The 23,443-nt window shown below is 38.0% G+C and overlaps 1 protein-coding gene across 2 annotated transcripts in view; it reads left to right on the top strand.

Annotated features, from left to right (window-relative positions):
* Positions 1-23,443, top strand: part of DNAJC15 (DnaJ heat shock protein family (Hsp40) member C15) — an 85,696-nt gene that overhangs the window by 48,656 nt on the left and 13,597 nt on the right. Inside the window, exon 6 of one of the 2 annotated variants that reach the window (XM_070480835.1) lies at positions 5,265-11,821. The exons of the other annotated variant lie outside the window; for it this stretch is intronic. Within the exon in view, the coding sequence (XP_070336936.1) occupies positions 5,265-5,470 (206 nt within the window). The 3' untranslated portion in view covers positions 5,471-11,821. Of the gene's footprint in view, positions 1-5,264; positions 11,822-23,443 lie in introns of those variants that run through there. 2 annotated transcript variants of the gene reach the window in all.

Genomic DNA, 23,443 nt, shown 5'->3' with positions numbered 1-23,443 from the left:
TATAAAAAAAAGAAAATATTTGTGTATGTTAAGAGCCAGTAGTATTTAAAGAATTACTTGATTTATTCTGAGATTGTACATTTATGAGAGGTGGGATTGTTGACTGCCTGTAGTTTGCTTACTAATATCCTCCTCTCTGGCCCTGTATAGGAAGCAGGGTGTGAGGGAATGGACCTGCAAGCAGGAAACCAGCCTTTTTATCTGGCTTATGCCTTATAGCTAGTAATGTGACCTTGAACACTCCCTTAATCTCTCCAAATGTCAATTTTGTCATCTATAAAATTTAAAGGGATTTATTTCTGAAGCCCTTTTTAGTTTTCTGATATAATATTTTTATATGCCTATTCAATTAATGAAGAAGCTGTATCCTATATTTCTATTCAGATCACATTTTTAACTTAAGAAAGATGCTTTTAATCTTTTTGGAGTATTGTACCCTCTAAGAATGTGTTGACATTTTGTCCATATAATTGCTCATTGACCCAAGATTTTAAAACATTTGGAGTTTCAGAGAGTTCGAAGACTTTGTAAAACCCATCCGTATACTCATAGTTAAGAACTCCTGCTCTAGTAAAAGTATGGTGAGTTAAGAAATATTGGAACTACTGGAGGGGAAAAATTCATGTATGATGGAGTTGGGAGGTGATAGCTCATAAATCTAGAAATTTTTTCTTGAAAAGGAAGGTTGTTTTGTTTTATTTTTAATGGAAAGAAAATAACAGATTTTGAACAAAAATGTCTGATTGTCCTTGGAGTGAGAAAGCTGGAAGTATTTGGGGAAGTAAAAGAATGGGAAACTCTTAATTTTGCTGCCTCTTTTTATAATTCTTCACCATAATTGCTTTGGTCAGGTCACCAGTGAGTGTTACAGGTGGTTGCAAAAACTTAAATGCTCCACCCATTGCTTCTGAAATTCATGAATGCCCTCCCCCAAGTGACTGTTCTGTTGGTTTTGCTCCCAGCTGGTAAAATAAAGTTAGAACTTCAAATGTGTGATCAACTATGGTTTGTTATACTTTTCATTATCAGCTTGAGCAAAGAAAGTGACACCAGAAAATTATGTGTGGGAAATAGCTGAAAATAGACTTTTTGTAACCAGTTTTAAATGAGCATTCAGATGTGTTTTGGTAAAAATAAATTTTGCTATTTCAATTTAGTGAGATAAAAGGTCGCTGCAATAAAAAAATCTTAGGTCTTTGATCTAGTGCTTTCAGACTAATATCTTTTAGATTATGCTTCTGTAAATTGCTGAAGAAAGAGATTTAGTTGTTAAAAAATCAAGTAGTTTGACATTAATGCCCAATGAATATAGAAAGGAGAACAGACTAGGTAAATTTGGAGCACCGTAGAACCTGAGATCTCTTACAGGCTGTCTAATCCAGTGCTGCTTAAAGTGTGGTTCACCTGTTCATGCCAGACCACAGTTTGTGTGTGGCAAGGTAAAAACAGAAATCAAAAATAGGCATTTAGAAATCTTTATAGCGATGTGACATCTGAATGTTGGTCTACCACAGATTGGAAAATTTTTTTGAAAGTGCTTCTTCACCATAGTTTGAGAGACGCTGATCTAATCAATGCTGCCTCCTAAATCAAGACTGTTTCTGCTCCGTCCTGGGAAAAATGGCCTGTTAGCTCTCTTTAAAGATTTTTAGTGATGGAGAGCTTGCTGCTTTGCAAGGCAGCCCATTGGTAGGCAGCTCTAACTATTAGAACGTTCTTCCTTACGTTTAGCTAAAATCTGCCTGCCTACGGTCTTCCTCACATTTAGCTGAAATCTGCCTGCCTACAGCAGAGAGATTCTCAATCTTTTCCCATTTATGCCCCTTTTCAATAAGCATATAATACTTTCACTCTTCTTTAATAGTATTTTTTAAAAAATCAAATATTGGGATTAAACGCAAATTAAAGTAATTATACTGTTGAATGGATTTTCCCTAATTACTCTCATTGTAGAAAAAGCTAAATTTGATGTGGAACCCTGATAATAGTTTATTACAATATATTACATTCAAAAGATGCATTGTAAACATTTAGAAAAAGATATGATCGCCAAGTCAACATGGATTCACTAAGAAAAAGTGATGCCGAATTAGCTGTTTCCTTTTTTGATAGATGTACTAGGCTATTATTTATTTCAGAGGGCTCATTTTTCCTTTTCCTTCATGTAAACATTTTAATTAGATTTCAGGCTTTATATTTGAGTTAATTATTTTTTTGGTAAAGAGGTAATTTTGTTTTATCACACGTTGATTTTCCTTGATAAATGGTGAGACCTTTACAAGTAAAGAACATGGCTTATTCATCTTTATACCTGTATGGCTGACATTTAATAAGCTCTTTAAGTTTTTTTTCCATGAGTAAATGAATAAGCAAATGGATAAAAAGAAGGCATACAAATAAAATTTACAGGTAAAATAGAATTTGGAGTGACAACTAATACATAATGATCATATCAAAATTTTAAAAGACTCATTAGACTGATATGAAATAACCTGACACTGTTCTTTCATTCATTCAGAAATTATTTATTCAGCTTCTACAGTGTGCCGGACATTGTGCTAAATCTTGGGACTTTAGTAAAACAAGACAACTAGATCCTTGTCCTCATGGAGCATACGTTGTAATGGAGGGACAGGAAAAAAACCAAGTAAACCTATTTCAGGTTGTAGTAAGTGCAGTAAAGGGGGCAATGGACTGAGATATAGAATATGTGAAAGAGGCAACTTTACATAGGGTGATTGGGAAGGCCTCTGAGGAGACCTAAAGGATGGAAAGAAGCTAGCTGTGTGAAGAGTGTTTGGAAAGTAGAGGAACTAGCATCTGCAAAGGTTCTAAGGGAGGGAAGGATTTCTGCTTGAGGACTTGAAAGGAACTAGTGGTATCCATCTGTAATAGGCAAGGGGAGAGGTAGCATGAGATGAGGTGGTGTCCAGATTTTGAAAATTGTAGGTATGCTTTATGATAATAAAACACTGTAGGTTCTGTATATTTGTACTTTATTCTAAATACAGTGGGAAGTTACTGTCAGCTTTTACTTTTTACGGAATCACTTTTCTCTTCAATCTCTATTTTTATTTTTACGTATATTTTGTATTGAAGTGTAATATACAGGCAGAAAAGTGTACAAACTATAAGAACATATCCAAGTAAATTTTTACAAACACACCCGTATAACCAGCCCCCAGATCAAGAACTAGGACGTCACCACACTCCTGAAACCCCCTGGTGACCCCTCCAGTCTACCTCACTCTTGAAAGGAACCACTATCTTGATTTATAATATTATAGGTTAGTTTTACCTCTTTTGAATGTGTGTGGTCATTTGCATCTGACTGCTTTTGGTCAATATTATCCTTTTGAGATTTATCCATATTGTAATGTGGAATGATAGTTTGTTCATTCTCATTAATATATGGCAGTCTTAGAAAAATTTGCTTTGTGGACCACCAGGGGTTCCTGAGATTCTTTCAGGAACTCTGTGAGGGGAAGACTGTTTTCCTTTTACTGTGTTGACGTTTGCACTGACAGCGTAAAAGCATTGTTGGATAAAACTGCAGGTACATTTACACTAGTAAAGACAGTCGCACCACCATGTCCATATAACCATATGGGAAAAATGAATCTTGACCCTAATCTCACACAATATGGAAAATTAATTCTTAATGGATTTTAACTTAAATGTGAAAGGTAAAACAGTAATGCTTCTATATATTAAAAAAAAAAAAAACATCGAATAGGCAAAGACTTCCTACATAGGGCATAAAAAGTGCTTACTATTTATTTAAAGAAAAAAAATGAGCCGCTGTGTACAAGAAAAATTAGCCTGTTATTTTGCTTTTTTTGGAAAGTTGATAGATTTTGCTATCAAGGTTACTCTACCTTCTTAAAAGGAATTGGGCAGTGTTCTTTATTTTCTGAATGAATTTGTGTAAGATGTATTTCTTTTTTTAATTTTTGTAAGAATTCACTAATTAAGCCATCTTGGCTCAGAGACTTCTTTGTGAGGAGGTTTAAAATTACAGATTCAATTTGTTTAAAAGGTAGACATCTCTTCAGGTTTTCTGTTTCTCCCTTTTTTAGTTTTAGGTTTTTTCCTAGAATTTTGTCCAAAAATTTCAGATTAATTGGCATAAACTTATTTATAATGTCCTCATTACCTTTTTGATGTTTGTAGTAGCTGTAATGTTCACTGCTTTTTCATTCCCAGTGTTGGTAATTTACTAATTTATATCATCCTTGTTTTTTTTTTGGCAAGTCTTGCTAGAGGTCAGTGTATTTTTATTAGTCTTTTCAAAGAATCATCATCTTATTTTGTTCTCCATTTGTAAATTAATTTTCTATGTTATTGTTATTCTTATTTCTTCTACTATCTTTGGGTTTAATTTGCTGTTTTTTCCCTAATTTTTTAAAATGCATATTCATATCATTGGTTTCAACTATCAAGTTCAAAATACTATAATTTCTGTTGTCATATTTTTCTTTCACTCATTTGTTATTTGACACGTATTGCCTAATTTCCTAGAAATTTGAGGATTTTCTGATTATCTCTATATTACTGATTTCTAGCTTAATTCCATTTGACAAGAGAGCATACTGTGATTTCAGTTCCTTAAAATTTGTTGTATCTTAACTTATGATCCAGTATATGGTCAATTTTGGTAAATAATCTGTGAACAGAATGTGTATTCTACAATTATTGGATGTAATTTTTAAGATATGTAAGGTAAAGTTTGTTTTGTTGATCAGATCTTGAATATTCTTACTGATTTCTTGTTTACCTGGATTTGTCTGTTTCTCCGTTTACTTCTGGGTTTTTTTTTTTTTTTTTTTTTTGCTTATTGTGATGGGATAATTTGAGGCAAATAATTTGGAATTATTATGTTTTCCTTGTGGATTGACTCCTTATTTTTAAATACTCCTCTTTATGTCTAGTAATGCTTCTTGCCATAAAGTCTTCTTTATCTGAAATTATTTATAGCTACACCAGTTTTCTTTTGGTTAGCGTTTACATGGTATATCTTTGCTCGTCTTTTCCTTTCCACCTTTCTGTATCTTTATTTTTGAAGTTTGTCTCTTCTAAGCAGCATGTAGTTGGGTTTTATTTTTTAATGAGTCTGACAATTTTAGACTTTTAATACAAGTCTTTAGTTCTTTTACATTTAATATACTTACTGATATTTGAATATATTTATACCATGTTACTGTTTGTTTTCTATTCAACTCATCTGTTTTATTTCCTTTTTCTTCTTTTTTTTTTTTTTTTAGGAAGATTAGCCCTGAGCAAACATCTGCTGCCAATCCTCCTCTTTTTGCTGAGGGAGACTGGCCCTGATCTAACATTCGTGCTCATCTTACTCTACTTTATATGTGGGATGTTTGCAACAGCATGGCTTGACAAGCGGTGCAAGGCTCCACACCCAGGATCTGAACTGGCAAACCCTGGGCCATTGAAGCAGGATGTACAAACTTAACTGCTACGCCACTGGGCTCCCCCATTCTCTTCTTTTTGACGTCTTTTGGCTCATTCAAAAATTTTAAAAAATTTTTCTACATTTTCCTTTAGTAACTTGATAGATACACTTTTTTAAAAAAAGAAAAACTATTTCTGTGGTGATAATCCAATGAATATAACATACCTCCTTGACATATTACAGTCCAAAATAAAATATTACTTTGGCCACTCCTCAGATAATACTGGAATGTTAGAATGATTTTAATATATTCTCTGTCTTTGATTTTCAGCAGTTCTACTATGATATGGCTTGGTATAGATTTCTTTGTATATATCTTGCTTGTGGTTTATAGAGCTTCTTGAATCTGTGGGGTAATGTCTTTCATTAGTTTTAGAAGATTCTGCTCCATGATTTGTAGTGTGTTTAAATATTGCCTCTTCTCTTCTTTCTCTGTCCTCTTCTGAAACTCCAGTTATGTTCATTTTCAAATCAACACTTCTTTCACTTCTCATATGTCTTCTGTACTCACTTCTATATTTCCATCCTTTTTGTGTAGATATTTTTTATTAATTTTTTCCAGTTCATTGTCATTGTACACTGTCAAATCTGTTCTTAAACCTATTGAGTTTTTAGTTTTATATTAAAATTTCCCAGTTAATTCTTTTAAAATGGGATCCAATCTCTTTGAGATTCTCCATATTTTTATTTATCTTCTCCGTCTTTAATTTCTTAAACATATTACTCATAGTTATTTCAATGTCCTTGTCCAATACTTCCAATATGTAGCTCACCTCTGTTACTCTTTCTATGGTATTTTCCACCTTTTGGGTTTCATGCCTTCTTTAGGTATGGAAAGTAATTTTTTTTTTTTTTAAAGATTGGCACCTGAGCTAACAACTGTTGCCAATCTTCTTCTTTTTTTATTTTTCCTGCTTTTTTTCCCCAAACTCCCCCAGTACTGAGTTGTATATTTTAGTTGTGGGTCCTTTTAGTTGTGGTGTGTGGGACACCGCCTCAGCATGGCCTAATGAGTAGTGCCGTGTCTGTGCCCAGGATCCAAACCTGCGAAACCCTAGGCTGCTGAAGCAGAACGCACAAACTTAACCACTTAGCCACAAGGCCGGCCCCAGTAATTTTTGTTAATGCTGTATATTTTGTGTAAAGCAACAATTTTCAAACTTTTTGGTCTCAGACCCAAAAAGACTTTATATGGATTATATATGTCAATATTTGTAATACTAGAAATTAAAGCTGAGAAAGTTTTAAAAATATTTATCTTGTTATAAAATGTTAAACTTGTTGCATGTTAATATAAATAACAAAATTGTATTTTTCAAAACAAACTTTAAGAAAATGAATAGAGTGGAGAATGGAGAGAATAATGCCGTAGAACCTAAGACAGGAACGTATTTAATTAGGGAAACCAATGATCAACTGTGCTGGATGTTGCCATGACAACCATTAAGATGAAGACAGAGAGGAGGGTCCATAGTATTTTTGCAACACTGGACTTTGATAACCTTAAAAAACAGTTTTAATTGGTGATGGGTTGAGGAGGGAAAGGAAGACGAGGAAGTTGTGTTAGCTTATGTAGACAAATTTTATGAGAAGCTGTGTGAGGAAAAGGAGGAAAGAAGTGGAGTAGTGGCTGGAGGAGGGAGATGTGGCATTAAGAGGAGGAATGTTGGTTTTTTTCAGTTTTTAAATATACTTTTATGGAAGCTTGTTGAGCAGTTTTGAGCAAGTTTGTGTGTCAGTGGAAATGATCAACTAGAGAGATCAATGATTTATAAGAGATTAAAATTAAATTCAACAAGGATAAATGGAATGTTCTTTTAGGTCCCCAAAATCAATTGTGTAATAGGACAGTGGCTTGGCAGTGTTTCACATGAAAAAGAGCCATGGGGTATATTTGATCTCAAAGCCTGTAAGATTCAACAGTGTAAAAGCCACTAAAAATAAGTCACTGCAGTCTTAAGTTGCATTAAATGACACAAAATCTGTGTTATAAGATTGAATGTTACCACAGTCTTCTGTTCTTGTTGTTCATTCATTCAGCTAATATTTATTACCCAGCTGTACTGAGCTAGGCAGTTAGCCCTTGTCTAGAATTTTGTTCCCCTTTCTGGATGCTAGATTTTTAAGGGCACTGACGAAGTAAGTAGTATTCAGAGAAAAGCAAACAGGATTGATGAAGATCTGGAAGCAGTGTCATATGAGTGGTCATTCATTCATTCAACAAGTATTTATTGAGTACCTAATGGAAACCAGACACTGTACTAGATACTGAACAAGATAGTCAAAGACCTTATCTCATAGGCCTCGTAGGCCTTATATTCCACTGCGAGAGACAGATAGTAGATAGATAATTTGGTAGATTACAAAGGGCCACAAATTCATCACAGCACTTCTCATCAAGAGATGTAGTCTATTTCCTCACCCTTTATAGTCAGGTGGACCTTGTCACTTGCTTTGCCCAATAGAATATACCAGAAGTGACATCGAGTGAATTCTGAACCTAGGCCTCAGGAAGCATTGCAGCCTAGAATCTGGAGACCACCATGTGAAGAAGACCAGGCTCACCTCCTGAAGGACGAAAGACCAAAGAGAGGGAGAGGCCTAGCCGTCCCAGCTGAGGTGCCCCTGAGGCCTTCCTGGACCATCTGGCCTTGGCTGACCTGACTCAACTCAGAAGAACCACCCAGCTAATCCATAGAATAATGAGAATAAAAAGCCGTTGTTCTTTTCAGCAACTAAATTTTGGGGTAGTTTGTTATGCAGAAATGGCTAATGTAGAAAATGACCACATGATGATAAGTGATTTTAAGAAAAATAAGGCAGAGTAGGGGGATAGAGATTGGCAGCTGGAGAGGAGGCAGTTGCAGTTTTACTTATCGTCATCTTAGAAATTCTCTGTAGGGAGATAATATTTGGGCAGAGACTTGAGGGCATAAGTCATGCAGAAATCTGGAGAAAGAGTATTTCAGGCAGAAGGAACATCAAGTGCAAAGGTCTTGAAATGAGAACATATTATGTGTTTCTGGAATTGTAAGGAGTTTGGTAGAGCATAGTGAGCAAGGGGAAGAGCAGTAGGAAGTATGATTGGAGAGGATGCCCAGGGCCAGATGATGGAGTAACTTGCAAACTATGGTTTTTTAAGTGCAATGGGAATAATATTACCTGATGTGCAATATTGGAAAACTACTTTAGCAGCTGTGGAGGAAATAGGGAGTCAAGAGTGGAAGCAAGGAAGTTAGTAGGGAAAATTGTAACCCAAGAAAGAATGATATTGGTTTAGACTAGGGTTTTGTAATGTAGGGTCTAATTCAGGATATGTTTTGAAGGTATAGCCAATAAAGTTGATGGATTGAGAGTCAGAAAGAATGAGGAAGGATGACTCCTAGGTTTTTTGCCAAGGCAATAAAGAACAATAAAACTTGCTATAGTGAGAAACTAGAGGGGTCTGTGCAATGTCTCATTCTTAAAAGGTTGCCTGTATATGTGAACTCCCTCTTCTGTGCCTTTATGGGGGCAGAATTATGTTCACTGAGAAGAAACTATGAGCAGTGAAATTGGACCTATATGAGGAACACTGTTCTTACAGTTGGAGCTGTCTTAGTTCCTCACAAGTTATCAGTCAGCTAGTAATTATTGAGTCCCTCTTCTACGCATTGGAGCTACAGCAGTGGAAAAAGTGCTGTTCAGGCAGAGTAATGAAGGTAATTTGAGACTGAAAACTGCTGGAGAACAGTTTGTTAGGGATGTCTTAGGAGGTATTCGTTTATTGGGTAATAGGTGGAACCCTTTAAGACCCTCCCAACTCTAGGTTTCTGTGGTTCTCCAATGATCTGATAGACTGAATCAGACTCAAAGTATTCTTCAGATCCTCCTGTCTCTGCATGAGTTTTTTAAACAGCTATGTTGAGATATAATTCATGTACCATACAATTCATCCATTTAAAGTGAATAATTCAGTAGTTTTTGATATATTTACAGGTATGTGCAGCCATCACCAGTCAAGTTTAGAACATTTTCATCACCTCAAAAAGAAATCCTGTATTCTTTAGCTATAGCTTCACCGCCACCCCCACCCCGTCTCCCAGTTCTCAGTTCTATTCCATTGACATAATGTTTGTCATTGTGCGAGTACCACACTGTCTTTTCTCCTTTTCTCCTTTTTTTTTGAGGAAGATTAGCCCTGAGCTAACTGCCACCAATCCTCCTCTTTTTGCTGAGGAAGACTGGCCCTGAGCTAACATCCATGCCCATCTTCCTCTACTTTATATGTGAGACGCCTACCACAGCATGGCCTGCCAAGTCTACTGATCCATCCACATGGGATGTTTTTCCATTTATTTAGCTCTTTAATTTCTTTCAACTGTGTTTTATACTTCCAAGAGTGTAAGTTTTATACTTCTTAAGTTTATTCCTAAGTATTTTATTATTTTTGATACTGTTGTGAATAGAATTATGTTCTTAATTTCACTTTTGGATTGTTAGTTGCAAATGTATAGGAATATCATTGATTTTTATATATTGGTCTTATGTCCCGCAACCTTGCTGAACTTGTTGACTAGTTCCAATAGTTTCTTATTGGGTTCACTAGGATTTTCTATATATAAAACCATGTCATCTGTGAATAGAGGTAGTTTTACTTCTCCCGCTCCAATGTCGATGCCATTTATTTCTTCTTCTTACCTAATTGCCCTGACTAGAACCACCAGTACAATGTTGAAAGGAAGTTGTGACAATGGACATCTTTGTCTTCTTTCTGACCTTAAGGAAAAACATCCAATCTTTCCCCCAGTAAGTGTGATATTAGCTGTGGGTTCTTCATAGATGCTGTTTATCAGATTAGGAAGTTCCCTTCTATTCCTAGTTTGTTGAGTGTTTTTATCATGAAAGGGTGTTGGGTTTTGTCAAATGCTCTTTCTGCATCTATTCAGGTCATTATGTGATTTTTGTTTTTATTCTGTTGATGTACTGGATTTTCTTAATTGATTTTTGGTGGTTAAACCAAAAATCCTCGAATATATCCCACTTGGTCATGGTGTGTAATTTTTTTTATATGTTGCTAACTTCAGTTTGCTAGTATTTTGTGTTCATATTCATAAGAAATATTCATCTGTAGTTTTCTTGTGATGTCTTTGTACGGTTTGGGTATCAAGATAATGTATATGTATATTTTACAATGCCTTAAAAATGAGTTAAGAAGTGTTGCCTCCTCCTCTATAAACCATCTAGAGATGTCGGCTTTTCTTTGTGCATGGTTTTGTGATTTACTGATTCAGTGTCTTCACTTCTTATAGGTCTATTCAGATTGTCTATTTCTTCTTCTGTCAGTTTCAGTAATTTGTGTCTTTCAAGGAATTTATTTTATCTAAGTTAGCTAATTTGCTGAAATACAGTTGTTCATAATATTCCTTTATAATCCTTTTTATTTCTCTAAGGTTGATAATAGTGTCCTCTCTGATTTCTGATTCTAGTAATTTGAGTCTGTTCACTTTTTTTCTTGGTCAAACAAGCTAAAGGTTTGTTTTGCTGATCAACAAAGGTAAATGCTTCTTTTTAAAGAACTAGCTTTTGGGTTAATTGATTTTCCCTGTTGTCTATTCTCTTTTTCATTAATTTTTGTTTTAATTTTTACTGTTTCCTTCCTTCTATGTGCTTAGGTTTTAGTTGAGTCTTCTTTTTCTAGTGTCCTAAGGTTGAAGCTTAGGTTATTGATTTGAGATCTTTCTTCTTTTTTAACAGAGACATTTACAGCTGTAATTACCCTCTAAACACTGCTTTATCTGTGCCCCATAAGTCCAGTATGATGTCTATTCATTTTCATTTACCACAAAGTAGTTTCTAATTTCCCTTTTTACTTCTTTTTTTTTGACTCATTGATTGTTCAAGAGTATGTTTAATTTCCACGTATTTATTTTCCAAATTTATCCTTGTTATTGATTTCTAATTTCATTCCATTGTGGTTGGAAAACATAATGTATTATTTCTCTCTTTTTAATTTATTCAGGTTTATTTTATGGCCAAGTGTATAGTTTCTCCTAGAAAATGTTCCATGTGCACTTGAGAGGAGTATATATTCTGTTGTTAGGTGGCGTGTCCTATAGATGTCTGTTAAGTGTAGTTGGTTTAAAGTATTGTTCAAGTCTTCTGTTTTCTTGTTGATCTTCTCTGTGGTTCTATTCATTATTGAAAGTGGAGCATTAATTGTAATTGTTGAATTGTCTGTTTTTCTCTTCATTTCTGTTAGTTTTTGTTTCATGTATTTTGGTACTCTGTTGTTAGGTGCATATATGTTTACAATTGTTATATCTTCTTAATGGATTGATCTTTGTATCATTATTAAATGTCCCTTTTTTATCTCTAGTAACGTTTTTTATTTTAAAGTCTCTTTTGTTTCATATAACTATAGCTATTCACTCTAGTTTTTCTGTGGTTGGTATTTTCATGATAAATGAGTTTTTTTTTTTTTTTTGCCTTTTAAATTTTATTAACACTTATGTAGTGACAGACTAGAACTAAGCAAATTATTTTTTTTTCTTTTTTGTTTTTTGTTTTTTGAGATTTCAGTTGTACATTTTTGTTAGTCATGTTGTGAGTACACCACTTCCCCCTTTGTGCACTCCTCCCACCCCCCCCTTTTCCCTGGTAACCACCGATCAGATCTCCTTATCAATATACTAACTTCCACCTATGAGTGGAGTCATATGGAGTTCGTCTTTCTCTGACTGGCTTATTTCGCTTAACATAATACCGTCGAGGTCCATCCACGTTTCTGTGAATGGGCCAATTTTGTCTTTTTTTATGGCTGAGTAGTATTCCATTGTGTGTATATACCACATCTTCTTTATCCAATCATCAGTTTCTGGGCATGTAGGTTGGTTCCATGTCTTGGCTATTGTAAATAATGCAGCGATGAACATAGGGGTGCAAGGGAGTCTTGGGATTTCTGACTTCAGGTTCTTAGGATAGATACCCAGTAATGGGATGGCTGGGTCATAGGGTATTTCTATTTTTAACTTTTTGAGAAATCTCCATACTGTTTTCCATAGTGGCTGTACCAGTTTGCATTCCCACCAACAGTGTATGAGGGTTCCTTTTTCTCCACAACCTCTGCAACATTTGTCGCTCTTGGTTTTGGATGTTTTTGCCAATCTAACGGGGGTAAGGTGATATCTTAGTGTAGTTTTGATTTGCATTTCCCTGATGATTAGCGACGATGAACATCTTTTCATGTGTCTATTGGCCATATTCATATCTTCCTTTGAGAAATGTCTGTTCATGTCCTCTGCCCATTTTTTGATCGGGTGGTTTGTTTTTTTGTTGTTAAGCAGTGTGAGTTCTTTGTATATTATGGAGATTAACCCTTTGTCAGATAAGTGGCTTGTAAATATTTTTTCCCAATTAGTGAGCTGTTTTTTTGTTTCAATCCTGTTTTCCCTTGCCTTGAAGAAGCTCTTTAGTCTGATGAGGTCCCATTTGTTTATTCTTTCTATTGTTTCCCTCAACTGAGGAGTTATAGTGTCTGAAAAGATTCTTTTGAAACCGATGTCAAAGAGTGTACTGCCTATATTCTCTTCCAGAAGACTTATTGTTTCAGGCCTAATCTTTAGGTCTTTGATCCATTTTGAATTTATTTTGGTGTGTGGTGAAAAAGACTGGTCAATTTTCAATCTTTTGCATGTGGCTGTCCAGTTTTCCCAGCACCATTTGTTGAAGAGACTTTCTTTTCTCCATTGTAGGCCCTCTGCTCCTTTGTCGAAGATTAGCTGTCCATAGATGTGTGGTTTTATCTCTGGGCTTTCAATTCTGTTCCATTGATCTGTGGACCTGTTTTTGTACCAGTACCATGCTGTTTTGATCACTGTAGCTTTGTAGTATGTTTTGAAATCTGGGATTGTGATTCCGCCGGCTTTGTTTTTCTTGCTCAGGATTGCTTTAGCAATTCGCGGTCTTTTGTTGCCCCATATGAATTTTAGGATTGTTTGTTCAATTTCTGTGAAGAATGTTCTTGGGATTCTGATTGGGATAGCATTGAATCTGTAGATTGCTTTAGGTAGTATGGACATTTGAACTATGTTTATTCTTCCAGTCCGTGTGCATGGAATGTCTTTCCATCTCTTTATGTCGTCATCAATTTCTTTCAAGAAAGTTTTGTAGTTTTCATTGTATAGATCCTTCACTTCCTTGGTTAAGTTTATCCCAAGGTATTTTATTCTTTTCGTTGCAATTGTGAATGGGATTGAGTTCTTGAGTTCTTTTTCTGTTAGTTCATTGTTAGTGTATAGAAATGCTACTGATTTATGCACATTAATTTTATGCCCTGCTACTTTGCTGTAGTTGTTGATTATTTCTAATAGTTTTTCTATGGATTCTTTGGGGTTTTCTATATATAGGATCATGTCGTCTGCAAACAGCGGGAGTTTTACTTCTTCGTTACCTATTTGGATTCCTTTTATTTCTTTTTCCTGCCGAATTGCTCTGGCCAACACCTCCAGTACTATGTTGAATAGGAGTGGTGAAAGTGGGCACCCTTGTCTTGTTCCTGTCCTCAGTGGGATGGCTTTCAGTTTTTGTCCATTGAGTATGATGTTGGCTGTGGGTCTGTCATATATGGCCTTTATTATGTTGAGGTACTTTCCTTTTATACCCATTTTATTGAGGGTTTTTATCATAAATGGGTGTTGGGTCTTGTTGAATGCTTTCTCTGCATCTATTGAGATGATCATGTGGTTTTTGTTTTTCATTTTGTTGATGTAGTGTATCACGTTGATTGACTTGCGGATGTTGAACCATCCCTGTGTCCCTGGTATAAATCCCACTTGATCATGGTGTATAATCTTTTTGATGTATTGCTGTATTCGGTTTGCCAAAATTTTGTTGAGGATTTTTGCATCTATGTTCATCAGTGATATCGGCCTGTAGTTCTCCTTCTTTGTGTTGTCCTTGTCAGGTTTGGGGATCAGAGTGATGTTGGCTTCATAGAATGTGTTAGGGAGTACTGCATCTTTCTCAATTTTCTGGAACAGTTTGAGAAGAATAGGTATTAAGTCTTCTTTGAATGTTTGGTAGAATTCTCCAGAGAAGCCGTCTGGTCCTGGACTCTTATTTTCGGGGAGGTTTTTGATTACCGTTTCTATTTCCTTACTTGTGATTGGCCTATTCAGATTCTCTATTTCTTCCTGATTCAGTTTGGGGAGATTGTAGGAGTCTAGGAACTTGTCCATTTCTTCCAGGTTGTTCAATTTGTTGGCATATAGTTTTTCATAGTATTCTCTTATGATCCCTTGTATTTCATTGGTATCTGTTGTGATTTCTCCTCTCTCATTCCTAATTTTATTTATTTGCGATTTCTCTCTTCTTTTCTTGATGAGTCTGGCTAAAGGTTTGTTGATTTTGTTAATTTTTTCGAAGAACCAACTCTTTGTTTCATTGATCCTTTCTATTGTCTTTTTTGTTTCAATATCGTTTATTTCTGCTCTTATTTTTATTATTTCCCTCCTTCTACTGACTCTGGGCTTTGTTTGTTCTTCTTTTTCTAGTTCTGTTAGGTGTCGTTTGAGGTTGCTTATGTGAGCTTTCTCTTGTTTAGTGAGGTGAGCCTGTATTGCAATGAATTTCCCTCTTAGGACTGCTTTTGCTGCATCCCAAATGATTTGGTATGTCGTGTTCTCATTTTCATTTGTCTCCAGATAATATTTGATTTCTTCTTTAATTTCTTCAATGATCCATTGTTTGTTGAGAAGCGTGTTGTTTAGTCTCCACATTTTTGCACCTTTCTCTGCTTTTTTCTTGTAGTTGATTTCTAGTTTCATAGCATTATGATCAGAAAAGATGCTTGATATTATTTCAACTCTCTTGTATTTATTGATGTTTGCTTTGGTTCCCAAAATATGGTCAATCCTTGAGAATGTTCCATGTGCACTTGAGAAGAAGGTGTAACCTGCTGTTTTTGGATGAAGTGTTCTATATATATCTATTAAGTCCATCTGGTCTAATTTTTCATTTAATTCTATTATTTCCTTGTTGATTTTCTGTCTGGATGTTCTGTCCATTGGTGTTAATGGTGTGTTGAGGTCCCCTACTATTATTGTATTGTTGTTGATGTCTTCTTTTAGTTCTATTAAGAGTTGCTTTACAAATTTTGGTGCTCCTGTGTTGGGTGCGTATATATTTATAAGTGTTATGTCTTCTTGGTGGAGAGTCCCTTTTATCATTATATACTGTCCCTCTTTATCTTTCTTTATCTGTTTTGCTTTGAAATCTACCTTGTCTGATATTAGTATAGCGACACCTGCTTTCTTTTGTTCATTATTAGCTTGGAGTATTGTTCTCCATCCCTTCACTCTGAGTCTGTGTTTGTCTTTGGGGCTGAGGTGTGTTTCCTGGAGGCAGCATATTGTTGGGTCTTGTTCTTTGATCCATCCTGCCACTCTGTGTCTTTTGATTGGGGAGATCAATCCATTTACATTTAGAGTGATTATTGGGATGTGGGGGCCTACCACTACCATTTTGTGTCTTGTTTTCCGGTTTTCTTCAATTTCCTTTGTTTCTCGTCCCGTGGTTTAATCTGTTCTGATGAAGAGCTGCTACTCTGTGTTGTTGTCCTTCTACTTATCTCCTCTGCTCTTGGTTTTGTAGCCCCTTTCCTTTTTTGGATTTTTCAGGAATGAGGGTTTTCCTGAGGATTTCCTGAAGAGGAGGTTTTGTGGCAATGAACTCCCTTAATTTTTGTTTGTCTGGGCAAGTTTTTATTTCTCCATCGTATTTGAAGGATATTTTCGCTGGGTAGAGAATTCTCGGCTGTAGATTTTTGTCCTTCAGATTTTTGAATATATCATTCCACTCTCTTCTAGCCTGTAAAGTTTCTGCTGAGAAATCTGCTGATAGCCTGATGGGGGTTCCTTTGTAGGTTAGTTTCTTTTGCCTGGCTGTCCTTAGTATTTTCTCCTTGTCATTGACTTTTGCTAGCTTCACTACTATATGCCGTGGAGTTGGTCTTCTTGCATTGATAAAGTTTGGGGATCTATTGGCTTCTGTCACCTGAAGATCCATCTCCCTCACCAGATTTGGGAAGTTCTCAGCCATTATTTCTTTGAATAGGCTTTCTGCCCCTTTCTCCTTCTCTTCTCCCTCTGGTATACCTATAATCCTTACGTTGCATCTCCTAATTGTGTCTGATAATTCTCGGAGAGTTTCTTCATTTCTTTTTAGTCTTACTTCTCTCTCCTCCTCTGCCTGCAGCAATTCTATATTGCCATCTTCCAAATTGCTAATTCTTTCCTCCATATTATCGGCCCTACTGTTCAGTGCATGTAGATTTTTCTTAATCTCCTCTATTGTGTTCTTCATTTCCAATATTTCTGTTTGGTTCTTCTTTATCGTATCAAACTCTTTTGTGACATAGCTCCTGAACTCGTTGAGTTGTCGGTCAGAATTCTCTCTTAACTCATTGAGTACTTTAATGATGGCTGTTTTGAAGTCATCATCATTTAGGTTATATATCCCATTTTCTTTGGGATTGTTTTCTGTGTATTTGTTATTTTCCTTCTGTTCTGGAGATTTAATGTATTTTTTCATATTGCTTGATGTTGTTGATTTGTGCCTCCGCATAGAGATAGAGTTTAGTTGCTCCTTTCACTTGTTTCTGCTGCTGCAGTGGGGGAGCAGCTGTTTATACTGCACCAACCAGGAACCCTATCCGCAGTTGCTAACTGGGCCTGGGCCCCTCCTCGTAGTCACAGTGGTCCTTTGGATTCCCTCCTCTGCTGTGGGGGCCATCACAGGGGGGCTTCAGGCTGCTGGTGCCTACTGTTGCAGCCCACCTAGACGTGCTCCCTCCTTGGGGTCTGCAACGGTGTTATGGGCTTTTCCAGCGGCCAGGGGTGGGATCACTTATATTTGTCGCTCAGTCACTGTCGGCACCCACAAAATCTCATTTGTGCACTATGGGTCGCAGGAGAGCTATTGGCATCTTCTACAGTCTGTGGTTAGTTCACCTACCTATGCTACTTTTGTCCCAGGGTCTTCCAGCCTTGTGGCTGCCGGATGGGTGCTTTCTACTAGTGCTGTGCAGAGGCTTTCCCTGAGGCTGCTGTGAGCCTGTAGGCTTTCCCCCTAGGCTACGGAGCTGGGTCGCTGGAACTCCACCCAGCCCCAGTCCTGTTCCCCAGGAACTCGGGGAGCACTTTGCCCTGTCTTGGAGGATAGCCAGAGATCCTGATTTCAGTGGTAGCTGGTCAGCTGCTGCCCTGCCTGATATTCTCCTCTCTGGGACCCTCCTGGTGTTGTGGATGCTGGGCGTGGCCCCTCCACGAATAGCAGACAGAGAGTTTTGTCTGCTGCCCGGGCAGAACTCTGGAGCTTCCCCTCCGCGCTGCAGGGCCGGCCTCTGGAGCTCCCCCTAGCCCCAGTCCTCTCCGAGATCTCCAGCAATCCCTTACCCCACAGGGCGGGCAATGGCAGCTGGGGGTCACCTCGCCCTCTGGGGTTCTCTCCAGGACTTTCCCGAAGTTGTGAATGCTGGGCATAGCACCTCCGCTAATGGCAGACAGAGAGTTTTGTCTGCTGCCCGGGTGGAACTCCAGAGCTTCCCCTCCGGGCCCCGGAGCCGGCCTCTGGAGCTTCACCCAGCCCCAGTCCTCTCTGAGATCTCCGGCAATCCCTAGCCCCACGGGGCGGGCAACGGCAGCTGGAGGTCACCTCGCCCTCTGGGATTCTCTCCGGGACTTTCCCGGAGCTGTGAATGCTGGGCGTAGCCCCTCCGCTAATGGCAGACAGAGAGTTTTGTCTGCTGCCCGGGCGGAACTCTGGAGCTTCCCCTCCAGGGCGCGGAGCCAGCCTCTGCAGCTTTACCCAGCTCCAGTCCGCTCCGAGATCTCCGGCAATCCCTAGCCCCACCGTGCAGGCAGTGGCAGCCGGGGGACCTCCGTACCCTCAGTGATTCTCTCTGGGACCCACCGGGCACCGTGAACACTAGGCGGGATCTCCCCGCCAATGGCGGGGAGAGACTCTCCCCGCGGGCTCTGGTGTGCAACTGCAAAGTTTCCCTCTGCATTTAGGAGTAATTGCGGGGGGTTTAGGTAGGGTTCTGGTCACCTGTTTCCACTGTCGCTCCTCTGTTGTGTGCTCGCTCCTGCCCTAGAAGTGTGTTGATCTTCTGGGGGCGTCCGTTGGAAGAAAGCCGCTTGCAGGTACTAGGCTGTTCGGTCGGGGTCGGAGAGTTTTCACCTATTTCCACATCCTCCCGGAGGAAAGTCTGTCCGCCTTCTGATGTATAGTCGCGTGGGTCTCTCAGACGCCCTGAGATGCTGTCTGGATATCCTTTGTTAAGTGATAAGTGTCCAAATAATTGTAGACTCGAAGGGGGAGAGACAAAGAGGACTACTCACCGCGCCATCTTGGATCCTCCCTCCATGATAAATGATTTTTAATCTTTTTGCTTTCAATCTCTTTGTGTCTTTGAATCTAACGTGTGTCTCCAGTAGACAACATTTAGTTGAATCATGTTTTTTTAATCCAATCTGACAACCTTTTCATTGTTTGAATTATTTAACACATTTATATATAATGTTATTATTGATATAGTTGGATTTGTGTCTGCATTTACTTTTTGTTTTCTATGTCTTGCATCTTTTTTGCTCCTCTATTATTCCTCCTTTGCTGCTTTCATTTGCATTGAGTGAATATTTTCTAATGTAGTATTTTAATGTTATTAAATTTTTTCACTATTTTTGAGTGTTTTTTAAGTTACTGCACTAGCATTTACTAAATACATCTCAATTTATCAGATCAGCTTCAGATTTATACTAGGTTAATTCCAATAATATATAGAAACATTGCTCCTATATAGCTCTATTCTCATTTCCCTCTTTTTATGATTTTATTGTTATAGATATTATATCCACAAATGTTGCAAACCCAACAGTATATTAGAGTTATTACTTTACTATTTGCTGTTATTTTCTGAGTCCACAATGGCTTTGCTCCCACCCATCTCCTTTGTGCTGTTTCTAGCAAATATATTATGCATATATTATATTTCTATATGTTATAGTCCCAACAATACATATTATATTATTACATATTATTTTATATAATTGCCTTTTCAATCAGTTAAGAAAGAAAAATATGCATTTGTATTGCTTTTTATGATTTCATTGTCCTTTACCAGTGCTCTTTGTGTGTGTGGTTACCATTTGAGGTCGTTTGCTTTCAGCCTGAAGAGCTTCCTTTACTGATTCGTCTAAAGTGGGTCTGCTAACAAATATTTTCAGTTTTTGAAATCTGGAATAGTGCTTGTTTTGCCTTCATTTCTGAATGACAGCTGAGTATAGGATTCTTGGTCAACAGTTTTTTCTTTGAGCTTTCATTATGTCATTCCACTACCTCTGACCTCCATTGTTCCGCTAAGTCAGCTGTTAATCTTGTTGAGGGTTCCTTTGTAAGCGACACATTGTTTTTCTGTTGCTACTATTAAAAGATAAACTGAGACATACTAAAATTTTTAAGAGTCTATTTGAGCAAAAATCTGTTCAAAGTAGGCAGCACCCAATCAGACGTGATTAGGAGCCCTCTACTGACAGGAGCTGAGGGAAGTACTTTTATAGAGAAGAGGCAGAAGAAAGCAAGGAAATTATTTGATTGGCTGTGACTTAAACATTTGCTGTATTTGAAAAACCTACTTGGCTGTTTGTCATTAGTTCTCTGTAGGCTTTGATTAGTTAACATTGAGGGATTTACAGGCTTAGGTTTTGGTTTGTTTACACAGGCTACTAAGGCATTTAAAGCCACCTCAGTTAATGGCCTCCTTTTTAAGTCAGTTTAACAGTACTTTCCAAATTTTCTCCTTGTCTTTGACTTTTAGCGTTTTTACTATGATGTGTCTGTTTTTAGATCTCTTTTTATTTATCCTACTTGGAATTTATTGAGGTTCTTGGAAGTGTAGGTTATTGTTTTTCAATAAATTTGGGAAGTTTTTAGCTATTATTTCTTTAAAGATTTTTGCTTTTTCTTTTTTTCTCCTCTCCTTCTGGTACTCCCATTACATGTATATATGTGGGCTTAGTGATGTTCCACGTTTCCCTGATGCTCTGTTCTTTTTTCTTCATTCTTTTTTCTCTCTGATCTTTGGCTTGCATAATTTCAATTGCTGTTATGTTCAAGTTCACTAATTCTTTCTTATGCCATTGCAACTTTACTCTTGAGCCCCTCTGGTGATTTTTTAAAATTTCGATTCTGTGAATATATAATGGCTGCTTTGGAATCTTTTTCCATTAATCCAACATCTGGTCACTCTGACAGTTTCTCTTGCTGCTTTGTTCATGATGTGTGTATGGGTCATATTGTCATACTTTCCTGTTTCTTTACATGCCTTGTAATACTTTGTTGGAAATTGAACATTTTAAATTATATATTATAGCTGCTCTGGGTACGGCCCCCACACACCGAAGGAGTGCTTGTGATTGTTTGTTTATTTGTTTAGTAACTGGCTGGATTATTTTAGTGAAGTCTATACCCACCCACCACCTACCCCCACAGTGTTCAGTCTGTTACACTGCTCCTCAAGGAGGCACAGTTTTGAGTATGCCCTCAGTCACCCTGGGATAACAGTGGTACTGGTAGGACTCTGTTACTCTTTCCTTCATTACACCCAACTGTTGAACTCCGCTAATTGCTGACCAGTTGCTCACTTGTTACCAACAATCCCTGCAACATAAATTTCTACAAACTGGTACCACTAAATTGTAATACCTTTGATAGACAGTTTCCGAGGTCAGTGTTTGATATATATATTCTGACCCCAGGAGCTGTCGTATTCCCTAGTTCTTTCCTGTGAACTGACCTATAGTCTAAGCTGTATCTTCATTAGATTCATGAATCTCTTCCCAATTACCTTTCACCAGAACCTCCACTGTCCTTGTACTATCCCTGAGAGCACCCTCCATATTCTGTTTCAAAGAAAGTCAGTTCCTTTGCAAAGAGATAAGGAACTGTCTGTTTTATGCCTGTTTCTTCTGCAGGCGAAATCTCTGCCCAGGCTCTGGAGCTGGGGGTGGGAACTATGGCAAGCTTCTCTCTGAAGAAAACCCCCACTCTTGGGGGCTGGCCCCGTGGCCGAGTGGTTAAGTTCCAGCGCTCCGCTGCAGGCGACCCAGTGTTTCGTTGGTTCGAATCCTGGGCGCGAACATGGCACTGCTCATCAAAACCACGCTGAGGCAGCATCCCACATACCACAACTAGAAGGACCCACAACAAAGAGTATACAACTATGTACTGGGGGCTTTGGGGAGAAAAAAGGAAATAAAATAAAATTAAAAAAATAAAAGAAAACCCCCACTCTAGATGCTTAGCATGCAATAGAGGGGAATAAGCCTGAGGTCTTCTTGGCTTGCCTCTCCTAGTGTGGAGCCACCTTGCTTAGGGACTAGGAGAAGGGCTAGTGAGGTCCCAGTATTTTTTTTTTTTTTTGAGGAAGATTAGCCCTGAGCTAATGTCTGCTGCCAATCCTCTTCTTTTTGCTGAGGAAGACTGGCCCTGAGCTAACATCCGTGCCCATCTTCCTCTACTTTATATGTGGGATGCCTGCCACAGCAGGGCTTGACAAGCGTTGCCACGTCCGCACCCAGGATCTGAGCCAGTGAATCCCAGGCCGCCAAAGTGGAACATGCGAACTTAACTGCTGTGCCACTGGGCCGGCCCCAAGGTCCCAGTATTCTAAGGGAGCCATGCCAAGATAGAGCTTCTGTTCCACTTGCCTGGGACTTAGCCTCAGCATCAGGCATCTCGGGGCAGGAAGAGAAATACAGAAGTCCTGTTCCTCCTGGAAAGAAAGCCCTTGGCCCAGGAGCTGGGGAGAGCGGAACCTTGTCTGTGTTCCTGGCTGCAGCAGTCCAGCATGGAGTCTTGCCTTGCTAAGCTGGGAAGGGAGAAGGAGGGAGCCGTTTTGGTTCAAATACTATATAGCTTCCTACCTTTCTTAACAAATTTTCTTAGATTTTCTTAAATAGATGTTGGTTTTTTATTTTTGCTTTTAAGATCATTGCTGGAGGCTTCACTTGGTTAGAGTTGTTTATATAGTTTTCACCAGTTTCACTGGGGAATAGGTCAGTGGAACTCCTCATGCCAGAAATCAATCTCTGATCTGCCTTCACATGATTTTAGTGTTTTTCTTTTAAGAAAGGTTGGTGACCTTTAAGAACCCTTCAAATCAGCAGATGGCAGTACTTGTTAGTTCTTACAGTTTTGGGATGTAGACAATTCATAATTTTTAATGAGAAGTAAGGAATATACAAAAATTGGTGATCAGAGCTGCCTAAGAAAGATCCAAGGATAAAATAGAAATTGTGTCTTCTTTTTTTGTTGTTTTATTTCTTTATTTTTATTGAGGTGGTGATAGTTTACAACATTGTGAAATTTCAGTTGTACATTATTATCTGTCAGTCACCATATAGGTGTGCCCCTTCACACTTTGTGCCCACCCTACATGCCCTGTCCCCTGGTAACCACTAAATAGTTCTCTTTGTCCATGTGTTTGTTTATCTTCCACATATGAGTGAAATCATACAGTATTTATGTTTTTCTGTCTGGCTTATTTCGCTTAACAGTACCCTCAGTGTCCATCCATGTTGTTGCGAATGGGATGATTTTGTGATCTTTTTTTGGCTGAGTAGTATTCCATTGTATATATGTACCACATCTTGTTTATCCAGTCATCTGTCAGTGGGCACTTGGGTTGCTTCCATATCTTGGCTATTGTGAAAAATACTGCAATAAACATGGGGTGCATAAGTCTCTTTGAATAGTTGATTTCGAGTTCTTTGGATAGATACGCAGTAGTGGGATAGCTGGGTCATATGGTATTTCTATTTTTAGTTTTTTGAGAAATCTCCATACTGTTTGCCATAGTGGCTGCACCAGCTTGCATTCCCACCCGCAATGTATGAGGGTTCTGTTTTCTCCACATCTCCAACATTTGTTATC

The sequence above is a fragment of the Equus asinus genome, chromosome 11 (assembly GCF_041296235.1).
Source record: "Equus asinus isolate D_3611 breed Donkey chromosome 11, EquAss-T2T_v2, whole genome shotgun sequence".
Classification (NCBI taxonomy): domain Eukaryota; kingdom Metazoa; phylum Chordata; class Mammalia; order Perissodactyla; family Equidae; genus Equus; species Equus asinus.
This window is presented reverse-complemented; position numbering and strand designations above follow the sequence as displayed.